The sequence below is a fragment of the Arvicola amphibius genome, chromosome 8 (genome assembly GCF_903992535.2).
Source record: "Arvicola amphibius chromosome 8, mArvAmp1.2, whole genome shotgun sequence".
NCBI lineage: Eukaryota > Metazoa > Chordata > Mammalia > Rodentia > Cricetidae > Arvicola > Arvicola amphibius.
In genome coordinates this window covers 77,706,192-77,718,446 of record NC_052054.1, presented here as the reverse complement: position 1 = coordinate 77,718,446, position 12,255 = coordinate 77,706,192, and the positions used below count along the sequence as shown (strand labels likewise).

Sequence of the window (12,255 nt, the reverse complement as noted above, 5' to 3'; positions counted from 1 at the left end):
TGGTTCAGCCTGTCATCCAAGCTACTCAGAAGACTGGGGGAGGAGGGTCACAAAGTCATGGCCTATGTAGGTAAAGGTCCCATTGAGGACAACAGGTCCCCCGGTGTAGCTGTTCTCAATCTGTGGTCCTGACCCTTTTGGGAGCGGGGGTTGAACAACCTATTCACAGGGGTCACATATCAGATACCCTGCATATCAGATAATTTACATTATGATTCATAAATATCAAAAGTACAGTTATAAAGTAGCACTGAAAATAATTTTATGGCTGGGGGATCACCACAACATGAAGAACTGTATTAAAGGTTACAGCATTAGGAAGGTTGAGAACCACTGCTTTGGTGGGGGGGACAGACCTCTATCTCAAAAAGTAAAAGCCACATGGTGGTGGTGGCTCATACCTTTAATCCCAGCACTAAGGAGGCAGATCTCTGTGAATTTGAGGCCATCCTGGTCTACAGAGTGAATTCCAAGACAAAGGTACACAGAAACCCCTTTCTTAAAAAAAAAAGGAAAAAGGAAAAGAAGCAGGGCATGGGTGGTTCCAAATCTTTGATCGCAGAACTCAGGAGGCAAGTCTGTGATTTCGAGGGCCATCCTGGTCTACACAGTGATTTCGAGGCCATCCTGGTCTACGCAGTGAGTTCCAGGACAGTCAGAGCTACATAGTGAGACCCTGGGTATGGGGTGGAGACCACAGGATTCAGCTTAGTGAAGAGTCCTTACACAGTAGGTATGACACTATGGATTTAACCCCAGATATAAAAACCCAATTTTAAGAATGGAGTTTGGACTGCTCAAAACTGACTCGACCTCTGGTGCAGCCCTGTGAAATGCGAGAGAACAAGTCAAGATTCAGATCTGGGAAAAGAATCTTTCTGGCTGCTGGAGCCTGTGGTTGCCAAGTCCTCTGATGACGGGTTGCCTCAGCTAGAACAGCCACCAACTGACAGTCAAGATAGTACACCCAGAGCCAACCAGATGGCTCAGATGGGAAAAATACTTTGCCACCAAGTATGGTGGCCTGAATTGAGTTCGATCTTTTTTTTTTCTTTATTTTTCTTGAGCAAGGTTTCTCTGTGTAGCCCTGGCTGTCCTAGAACTAGCTCTTGTAGGCCAGGCTGACCTCGAACTCACAGAGATCTGCCTACCTCTGCCTCCTGCGTGCGCCACCACCACACTGCTGCAGCTAAGTTCAATCTGGAGAATACAAGAAGAAAGGAGAGAACTGATTCCTGCAGGTTGTCCTCTGACCTCCAGGCATGCTGGGGTATCCTCTCCCTAAGTAAAGAAACTTAAGATACAGCACCTGATCAGGAGACGGAATGCCAAACTGGTCCCCAGGAAGTACCTTAGTGAAACTTGGGTGGAGCCCAGAGATGGAAGGTGGGCCTACTTACTATTGAAGTAATTTGTATCTAGTGTAGAGCCCTCAAGTGCCAGAAGCAATCAAAGGACAGCCAGGAGTATAATTGAAGAGATGAAACAATACTAACTTACACTGGATATGTAATTCAAATTATCCAGAGTTTTGTGATTGCCTTAAGACAGCTTGCCATATGACTGATAAATTACCTCCTGGAGCTGACTAAATGAAGATCAGCTTTGTTCCCCAGGGACTCTTCCTTACTCTTGTGCTGCCAGCACTCAACTACTGAGCTGTCTCCAGCCCTCCAGTCTTATCTTAAATGCTGAAAGCAGTAAGCCCAGTATTGCTCCCGCAACTCTGATAATTTAGGAACCGGTATGAGCACCCTAACAGAATTAGACTTTGTACCTTACTCTTTCCAATATTTGATAGGCCCAAGTTTTTGAGACAGGGTTTCTCTGTAGCCTTTGGAGTCTACCTAGAATTAGCTCTTGTAGACCCAGACTGGCCTTGAGCTCACACATATCCTCGCTTGCCTCTGCCTCCTAGTGCTGGGATTAAAGGCGTGTGCCATCATCATCACCGCCCAGCTCATAAAGACTTTGTGAACCATATTAATAGTATTTCAGGGAGCTGGAGAGATGATGTTAAGAGCACTTCTGGATGTTCCTCTAGAGGTCCTGAGTTCAATTCCCAGGAACCACATAATGGTTCACAACCATAACGTTTTACAAACCATCTGTAATGAGATCTGGTGCCCTCTTCTGGAGTGCAGGCATACATGCAGACAGACCAGCACTATACATATAAACAAATATTAAAAAAATTTTCAGGTATTAAAGACATGGCCATTTGGTCAGGGTATATGGTAGCACATGCCTCAATCCCCAGCCTGAAACTACATGAGACCCTGTCTCAAAAAAACAAACAAAAGCAGAAAAACAGCCGGCGAGATTTGTCTGTGGGTAAAGGCACTTGAACTCCTACAATGGAAGAAGAGATGTCCTGCAAGCTATCTGACCACCCCAACTAGGCAGGTGGCCCATACACCTTTAAATCCCAGCACTAAGGGAGTAAGAGGATAGGTGGATCTCTGTGAGCTCTAGCCAGTCTAGTCCAGGCCAGCTAGGACTACACAGACCCTGTTTCAAATAAAACTAAATTTAAAAATCAAGATACTGATGTATTCTTAAAAAAATAAAGTTAAGATATATAATGAAGACCGTATGTTTCTCTCCACCCAGTTACAGTATGTAAGGCCAACAAGAACTCACCAGGTCAAGGCAGTGTCTTAAGCACATGACTTGCCTCCAAGTCAACCATTAGAGACAACCTGAGTCAAATGAACCAAATGACCCAAGTTTGATTTCCTGGAACCACATGATGGATGGAAGAAGAGAAGCAACTCTCCACGCCCTGTGGCACAAGGGCGCACACAATCACACACACGTGTAATTTAGCAGAACCTCAATCCATTTCTTCCCATCCCAGAAATAACCATTTCTCTGAATTCTGTGTACCTTTCCTTTGTCCGTCTTTGTATTTTTTTCCTATCTTAGTACGTTTGTGGTTTTGTTTTGGTTTTAAGTTAAATGTAAAAATCTGGCTTTTTTTTTTTTTTTTTTTTTTTTTTTTTTTTTTTTTTTTTTTTTAGAGCCTGTCCTGGAACTAGCTCTTGTATCAAAAACGACTTGGGGAACACTCATTGCGGCTTCCTGTACCTCAAATTCACTGATTTCTTATTAAGCCTCGACCAGTCAGCATGCATTGTTCCTCTGGGTGAATGAATCCGAATGAGTGGTAGGATCTCCAGTCCTTTCTAGAAACTCATGGTGGTAGGAGTAAAAAGGCATCTGAGGACGCGGGAGAACAAACACCGGTCCAGGCTCCAGATCCACGTGAAAAAACGTGAGGTCTGCCTATTCACCTCGCTTTTTGAGCCTCGGTCCATCCATCTCTGACGATGAGAGGCGAACGTCTATTTCCGAGCGACTGGATGGTGGCGGTCCTTAAGGCGCCAGGGGGGCGTGGTGCCAGGTGACTGGATTCCGATTTAGGGTGCACGGGACAGTCTGAAGCTCAGCCAGCCAAGAGCGCGTCTAAGGAACTCCGCACACACCTTTGTGTCCCTCTCCGGATTTCCGTTCCACACGCCTTATCTCAGCGATCCCATTGGTCGCAGTCCCTGCCAGGGGCGGGGAGAGAGCGAGCAAGTGGGGCGGGGCCGCCCAGCGTCAGCGCAAGATGGCGGCCTCGTGCGGCGCTGTTCCTCGCGCTTGCGGAGCGGGCTCCGGGTCGGCGCGCGGGGACTGTGCACGCGGCTGGCGACGCCGCCTCCCCGCACCCCAGAGCAGGTGAGCGGCACCGGGATCGGCGCCCGTTTCGGGGCTCCTCCCTAAGTTTTGGGCGTATGGTCGCACCCCGGCGAGTCTAGAGTACCGCGCCTCAGGGTGCTGAATGGGACGGAGCCCGCGTTTTGGGGTGCTCCCGTGCTTCCCGTGTGGACCACACTTGCTCCCCCGGGGTCGGAGTGTGGTGGTCCCAAGTGCATCCTCTGGAGCCCATGTCTTAGCCACGTGGGTGCTGGGCGAGGTCACCTGCTCCTGGTGTCAGTGAACACTCAGGTGATCCTTGGCGGGGGAGGGGCCCGGGGCGCCAGGGTCCTAGGCTGGCCTTTGGGACATTTCGTTCGCATCGGTGGTGGGGAGCTAGGGAGCCTGGAGGGAGCCAGCTTGCCTTCCGTTTCGACCTAGCCATTCTGACCTCTAGGTCCATCAGCACTTGCCGTTCCGTAAACCTCGCCCCTGTTTTCTTCCCTTGCCTACCCCTCCATCTCGGGCCCTGGTGTCCGAATGTCTTAACTGTCCCTCGTGTGCACTCTGTCCCCGTAGTTTTTCTCTCCCCACCATCCCTTATTCTCCTTGCCCTATTCTTCCTGGCTCCAGCCCCTGCAGTCCTGTTGCTTCCAGGATCTTGGGCAGTCCGGTCTGTCATCTCTTGAACCCCTGTGATCCTCTAAACAGTTTTGTTTTGACCCTCTGAGGGGACCAATCTTTCAACATATTCGTCCAGGGACATAATTTTCTGGGGCTCTGTGGGTGTTCTGGCCCTTGATCTTGTGTCTACTTGGACCAAATTAGAGGTCAGAGTATCCTGCAGTTTTTCTCCTAGCTGACCTCGCCTCCTTCCCCTCCACCAGGTTGCTGAGATCGCCAGCCGTGGAGGCTCGAAGGCCCAGGGGCCACAGCATCAGCCTGGCTCAGAAGGTCCCAGCTATGCCAAAAAAGTTGCTCTCTGGCTTGCTGGTTTGCTTGGGGCCGGTGGGACTGTCAGCATCGTCTATATTTTTGGTGAGAGACATACCTCTGGCTTGGTGGCCCCAGATTTCTACTGTGAAACCTCCCCTTCTTTCCTCAAACTATGTTCATCCCCTGGCTCCTACCTCAATAGAGCTATCAACTTCTATACTGACCTTGAAACTCAACAAGTCCCCTTCTACCCCTTGTACCTAAAATTCTGTCCTCTAATTGGTTCAGGAACTAAGGGACTGTGGGACAATAGGGCTGGCCCAGTGCCTGAAGCTATGTCTCATGTCTCTCCTTTTGCAGCAAAAGCTTAACCTTCCCTGTGTGTACGTCTCAGCCTCAGACAACATTCTCTCTCTTTTTCTTTTCTTTCTGTATTTCCTTTTTTTTTTTTTTGTTTTGTTTTGTTTTTCAAGACAGGGTTTCTCTGTGTACCAGCCCTGGGAACTCACTCTGTAGTCCAGGCTGGCTTCAAAGTCAGAGATCCACCTGCCTCTGCCTCTCAGGTGCTAGGATTAAAGGCATGCGCCACCATGCCCAGCTAACCCACTTTCAAACATGGACTCCTGCCCTCCAGCCTCTTCCTCCCTTGACCCAGGAGCTGTGCCTCTAGCAGTATTCTGTCTGAGTGGGGAGTCCAAAGCCTCATTCTCCTACACCGTCCAGACCCAGCAGGCTAGAATCCAGTTTCTCTCAACCATCTCTCTCCCTTGCAGGAAACAACCCTGTGGATGAAAATGGTACCAAGGTGAGGGGAATAAGACCCAGCGGTCTAGAGTCTGTTCTAGAGGGTGGGCTGCTTGTGGTTGGTTTAGGCTCCTTTTAGTCTGAAGTGAGCCTCTCTCCTCCTCCCTCCCTGGGACCTTTGCCTACTCAAGCCTCGACCCCCCTTGAGTGGATGTACTTGAGGTCCTACCTCTGCCATTTCAAACCTTTCTTTTTCTCTCCCAGATTCCTGACGAATTCGACAATGGTGAGTGAGTGAACACAGACTTGAGTTCCCTGTCCGTCTCTGCTGTTGTTTCTTTTGTTTTAGAGTGCTCTTCCCCTATTCTGCACCCAACCCTCCCTCCTTCCGCAGAGGTGGCAACAGTTAGATGGCTTGGGGAGGGACATAACAAAAGCCCCTCAGCCCTGGAACAGATGGTCAGGAGCAGATGGGGGCAGAGAGCCCCAGTGCTCCCTCCCAGACACAAGGCTTCCTGGGCCTTAGATCTGAGCATCTGCAGCCCATGACCTCTTATGACAGACTCTTTTTTGTTTTTTTAAATCCTTAAGTTCAACCCATGCGTCATTTCTAAAACAATGTCTCTCAGTGTCTGTGTCCCCTGCTTCTCCAAAGACACCCCAGGTTCAGCAGAGTTTGGTAAGAAACATCTGGTAAATTAGGCATTAGAGCAGTTGTGGATTTTAGCTGACCCTTGCTGAGAGAAGGTGAGGCTGGTGGGTCCAGAAAGCCCCTATGTGTGAGGAAGGTGTGCAAGTGGCGTGCACTGATTGTCTCACTGGTTCACACCAGGCAGGTGAGTGAGTCTGCTCTTTTACTGGACAGATGTCAAATCCCTGATTGTTTTGTTTCTTATTTATTTGGTTTCGAGACGGTGTTTCTCTGTGTAGTCCTGGCTGTCCTGAACTCACTCTGTAGGCCAGGCTGGCCTCACACTCACAGAGATCTCTTGTCTCTGCCTCTCGAGTGCTAGGATTAAAGTTGTACCCCACTGTTCCCTACTCCCCGTTGGTTTAAGCAAGTTATTTAAATTGTACAGGTAGACATGGGAGGTTGACGTGTGTTCACTGGTTTATACTGGCTTCAACACTGAGACTTTTAAGAGGCAAGCTCAGAGACAGAGTTAAATTAGAAACACCACATTAGGGCGTTCCATTGCAGTCATATGTTCATTTGGCCAAGTGTTCACCCTTGCCTGTTTTGATGCTGATGGTTTGTATTAGAGCAGTGGGTTCCAGGGTTGGAGGAGTGGTGCTAGGCAAGGGCTCTCCACTCATCTGCACCCCCAGCGTGGTTTTATTAATTTTTTGGTTTTTTTTTTTTTTTCAAGACGGGTTCTCTGTGTAGCCCTGGCTGTCCTGGAACTCGCTCTGTAGACCGGGTTGACCTCAAACTCACAGATACCCTCCTGCCTCTGCCTCCTGAGTGCTGGGATTAAAGGTGTATGCCACCACTACCCAGCATGGTTTTATTATTAAATTATGTGTATGTACATGTGTCCGTGGGGGCATGTGAGGTGTCCTCCAAGGCTAGATAAAGCTTTGGAGCCCTTGGAGCTGCAGTAACAGGTGTTCGTCGTCTTCTTGATGTGCCAGGGTCCCAATTCGAGTGTAAACACTCCACTAACTGCTGGCCAGCTCTCCGGCCTGATGACATTGACAGGCACCCCTTCCTTTGTTTTTTGTTTGTTTTGTGTTTTGGAACGACTCACAGGACGGACTTTTGGTTCCCATGCCACCAGACCCGAATAATCACACAGAAACTATGTTAATTATAATACTGTTTGGCCATTGTCTCAGGCGTATTCCTAGCTAACTCTTCTTCATCTTAAATTAACTTCATTTCTATTAATCTATGGATCGCCAAGAGGCTGTGTGTCTTACCGTAATATTTTGTCTCCTCAGCTCCATCTACTCTCTCTGTGTCTCTGTTTGGATTTCCCAGCTGGCTTTTTACTCTGCTAAGCTATTGGCTGAGATAGCTTTATTCATCAACCAATAAAACCAACACATATTAGAAGGACATGCCAGATCAACAGGGTCTTACAGATTACCTATTCTGACTTCAAGCATCACTGTGTAGTCCTGGCTGCCCCTGAACTTGTAATTCTCCTGCCTTAACCTTCCGAGTAGTGGGGATACAGGCCTGTGCTACTGCAACGCAGCTCTGTTCGCACTTCAGGCCAGGTAGTTCTTGGTTGCAGTCTGTCCAGTGCATGGTGGATGTGTTAAACAGTGTTCTGGGCACCTGCTCATAGATGCTAGATTATGACCATTAAAAATATCTCATGGCCGGGCAGTGGTGCCACAGGCCTTTAACCCCAGCACTCAGGAGGCAGAGGCAGGAGGATCTCTGAGTTCAAGGCCAGCCTGGTCTACAGAGTGAGTTCCAGGATAGCCAGGGCTACACAGAGAATCCTGTCTCAGAAAACAAGACAACCCAAATATCTCCTTGAAACTTTAGTAAATCCTAGCACTTTGGTAGACAGAGGCAAGAGGCTTTCTTTAAGCTCAAAGACCAATCAGGGCTACATATTGAAACAATGTGCACACAAATGTTAAAACAAAGAACTTCAGCGTCTTCTAAAACAACAGAAACCAAATGTTCTGGCGCAGGAGGGGCTTGTGATTTTTAAGTGAGCTGATAGGTAGAACATTCTGTTTTATACCTGGCGTGCTATGGAGATAGAAGTATTCACAGTAAAGCTGGGCAGGGGGGAATACGTGTCTGATGTGGTGTTTGTTTGTCTTCTACATTAGAACAAAGTGTGGTGTGTGTGTGTGCAAACTTGTTAAGGTCTAGTAGACTGTAAGTGTGCTTAGAATTGGGTTTACTGATGCAGGCCAGTAATCTCGGTACTGGGGAAGTAGAGGCAGGGGGATCGGAAGTTCAAGACAAACCTGGGCCACATGAAGCTTATCTCGAAAGAAACAGTAACATACATATTCTTCCCTTAAAATCCTTCTCCCTCTTGGGAGTTCTTTCCTACATTTCCTTAAGAAATCTATGTTTGTTCTGCAAGTAAAGAAGTAATAGTAAACTGACCTGTTTGGGAGGTGGAGCAGTGGCTTACTTTGGAATCCCTTTGTGCCTGGTGTTCTAGATCCAATTCTGGTTCAGCAGTTGCGCCGGACATACAAATATTTCAAAGATTACAGACAGGTGAGTGGGGGGTGGTATGTGTGCTGGGCTCAGCCCCTGTGCCCAGCTCTGTTTCTGAATGTGAGTGGCCCATTCTGTCCTGCAGATGATCATTGAGCCCACCAGCCCCTGCCTTCTCCCAGACCCTCTGCGGGAACCCTACTACCAGCCACCCTATACACTGGTCCTGGAGCTCACCGGGGTCCTCCTACATCCGGAGTGGTCGGTGTGTCCTGTGGAAGACAGTGGGTCGGGTTCCACTCGGGAGGCGGGGTTGGGAGTGGTGGGGTCAGCCTCACTCTGCTGTGTCTCCTCTGCTGCCTTTGCGTCCTTTGGTACCTGCTCTAGGTTGTCAAAGATGAGTCTGCCCTGGCTCAGTAGATGTGCCATGTGAGTGAGGCCCAGCTACATGCTCCCACAGGCCCAGGAGCAAAGAGAAACCTGCTTAGGGGCCCTCAGGCTGGGTCTTGACCCTTGGAGCTTTCTGGTCTCAATGCTCCCCGCCCTCACTGTCTAGTTGGCCACCGGCTGGAGGTTTAAGAAGCGTCCAGGCATCGAGACCTTGTTCCAGCAGCTTGCCCCTCTGTATGAAATCGTCATCTTCACGTCAGAGACTGGCATGGTGAGGCTCTGAGCCAGAAGTGACAGGTGGGTGAGACATGGGCCTGGGACCCAGCCTTACCTTCCCTCCGTCCTTGCAGACTGCATTTCCACTCATTGATAGTGTGGATCCCCACGGCTTCATCTCCTACCGACTGTTCCGGGACGCCACCAGATACATGGAAGGACACCATGTGAAGGTGCCATGTGGGGGTCACGGTGGGCCTCTGGGATGGATCTGGGGGTGATTATACTGCTGAGAGAACGGGGGCCTTGCCCCTTCTGATGTCAGTGCTTGCCTCCAGCTTGGGTGAGGGGTAAGGCCACAAGCTTTGTTTTGGAAGCTGTAGATGACTTCTAGGAGGCTGTGCTCAGGACTGTCTCAGAATCCCTTCCTTCGCTAGCCATGCGTCTGAACACGCTGGCCAGGCCCCTAGTAACTGTGACCCAAGGGTTTGTGTTATTAAACAGTAGAACTCAGACTTTGACAAGGGCCTCTCTGTAATTTCTGAGTTGTAGTTGGTCTAGTTGTAGCCTGTCACAGACTTGGGGAGACATTGAACCCACCAAACCCATGTTCTTTCCAGACCCCTGGCTTAGGTGTTCATGTGACTAGCTCCCCAGTTCCCAGAAGCCTGAGGTCACCTACTATAATACCCTGTATTCAGGAGACTTGCAAGCTACGCCAACCCCAAGTGTATGATGCTGTGTCTGTCCCTCTGCAATTGGCAGGAGGGAGGGCCTGGTGACCCTGACCTGTCACACGTACTTCCCAGGACATCTCCTGTCTGAACCGCGGACCCAGCCCGAGTAGTAGTCGTGGACTGCAAGAAGGAGGCCTTCCGGCTACAGCCCTTCAATGGTGTCGCCCCTGGCCTGCGGCCCTGGATGGCAACCTCTGATGACCGGGTCCTGCTGGACGCTATCTGCCTTCCTCAAGAGTGAGACTTGACCCCTGGTGTCCTATCCAAAGCCCTTGACCCTGCAGACAATGGCAGACGCTTGCTTCGGACTTGTCCTTATTGTCAAAAAACAAAAAAAAAAAAAAACCCCCGAGCTATCAGGGTGGAGGAGACCTATGAGTATCCTGGAGTCTTCTGGACCTTTCTGGAATACCAGAACATTCCGCTTGGGCTAATTTGGGCATGCTTGGAGCAGCCCTCTCAGCGCATGGGACAGTGCAGACAGCATTCCAGGGCATGCTGACCCTCACTGTGGGTCGTGCTGAGCCTGACTAACCATCACCCCTTTACCTGTTATGCCCACAGCCATAGCACTGAACCAAGTGGAGGACGTGCGGACTGTGCTGGAGCACTATGCCCTAGAGGATGACCCACTGGAGGCATTCAAACAACGGCAGAGCCGGCTCGAGCAGGTTAGTCTCCAGTCCCCACTGGTCACTTTTGAGACCCCCCCCCCCCCAAAGAGGGGGGTGCCCTGGAGCAGCTGCCCCTGTCCGCTGGATGTCTGTGAACTTGAGCACTATCTTGGCTGGCCTCAGCCTCTGACTCGGGGCTCACACAGCTTGTCTTGCAGGGCTGTTCTAATGGTTTTACAGCCTGGGCCAGAAGCAGGAGACAGGAAATAGTTGGCGCTGAGATAAGTCCTCCATGGCCTTTCGTGGTGGACTGTGGTTTAGAGCTAGTCCACAGGGATGTGTGCATGCTTGGCCTCAGAGTCTGGGGAAGAGTGTTTCGTCAGCTTTGGTTTTGAGACACTATCTCATATATAGTCAGCTGGCCTTAAACTCTCAGTCCTCCTGCCTCAAGTCTTCTGAATGCTGGTGTTACAGGTGTAGCTTCACCGCGTCTGACAGTGTTGGCTGCTAGCGTGTGACTTTTCAGTTGGTTTTTCACTGTGCTAGGGATAGAAGAGTACCTCTTGCATGCTAGTTCCCTGCACCCCTGGGGCTTGGAGTTTGCTCTTTGCCAGGGTCCAGATTCTCCCTTGTGGCTAGTGTTGTATACTGGGCCCAGGTCTAAAGGAAGGCAGGCTTCTGTGCTGATGCTGACTTCTGTCTTTTTCTGTCTCCAACCCCAGGAGGAGCAGCAGCGCCTGGCCGAGCTCTCCAAATCCAACAAGCAGAGCCTCTTCTTTGGCTCGCTCACCAGCCGCCTGTGGCCTCGTTCCAAGCAGCCCTGACTGTTAGGCCTCCTCAGACTTTGGTATCTGGGCCTCAGGCCCCAGTCCTCACAGAGCAAGGCTTGGACAGCCACGTGTCCAATAAAGCGCATCCCAGATGCCACATGCCTGTGTCCAGAGAGTCCAGATGGGCGTTGGGGTGAGGTCCGGGACTCGGGTCATCATCCACAGTGACTGACCACCACCACCAGGCATAGCGAGTGCCTGTTGATTCGGGGGCTTGTGCCAGCCCGAGAAGCTGATGCCCCGAATTTCTGCCGCGCCATGTCTGCCCATTCACATGTATGAGCTGCAAAAGAAAGCGTCTCTCTGGCTCTGGAGTCCTTGTGTGCTATGGAAATAAAGAGAAGTGTGCTCTGGAGAAACTGGCCGCTTGGCTTAGCTGGTAGTCCCGGAGCTGCTTGATCATCCACAGGTCATAGAAAGCCAGAAAGCATGATCACTTTTTTTTTTCTTTTCTTTGTTTTGAATACGAGGTCTCACTGTTTAGACCTGGCTGGCATTGATCTCAGAGATCTGCCTGCTTCTGCTTCCAGGTGCTGAGATTAAAGGTGTGCACCATTATGGGCCCCCCCCCCCATTTTTTCTTCTTTTGGAGGCTGGTTCTTATTACATAACTGAGGCTAGCCTAGAATTCCTAGGCTTTATCAGTTGTCCTGAATAACTGGGACTGGAGGCAAGTGCCACTGTTCCCTGCTAGAAATCGGAATTTAAACAGAACAAAACAAAAAACCCTTATTAGATTTCTCTAGTTTTATTTTTTATTATCTCAGTGGTACTGGAGCTGGAACATACAGCCTGATACCTGCCAAGCAGAGAATCAACTAGTGAGCCCTATCCTTACAGATCATGTGGTGTGTGTAGAAGACAGCCTGGGAATCTCTTCTACCGTGTGGGTCTTGGAGATGGAACTCCAGTCAGTACTGAGTGGCAAGTTCTTTTACCCAGCTGAGCCATTGTTGTGTTTGTTG

General features: G+C 49.9%; 1 protein-coding gene across 1 annotated transcript; it reads left to right on the top strand.

Moving 5' to 3' along the window:
* The first annotated feature begins 1,325 nt into the window (after positions 1 to 1,325).
* Positions 1,326 to 11,389, top strand: Timm50 (translocase of inner mitochondrial membrane 50). Its single transcript, XM_042055604.1, is given in 15 exon segments — positions 1,326 to 1,386; positions 3,552 to 3,637; positions 3,640 to 3,723; positions 4,569 to 4,719; positions 5,391 to 5,422; positions 5,626 to 5,647; positions 8,505 to 8,563; positions 8,649 to 8,768; positions 9,060 to 9,164; positions 9,244 to 9,342; positions 9,919 to 9,939; positions 9,941 to 10,063; positions 10,065 to 10,083; positions 10,411 to 10,517; positions 11,183 to 11,389. Coding segments are annotated over 15 exon segments (1,191 nt in total). The 3' UTR covers positions 11,285 to 11,389.
* The last annotated feature ends 866 nt before the right edge of the window (positions 11,390 to 12,255 follow it).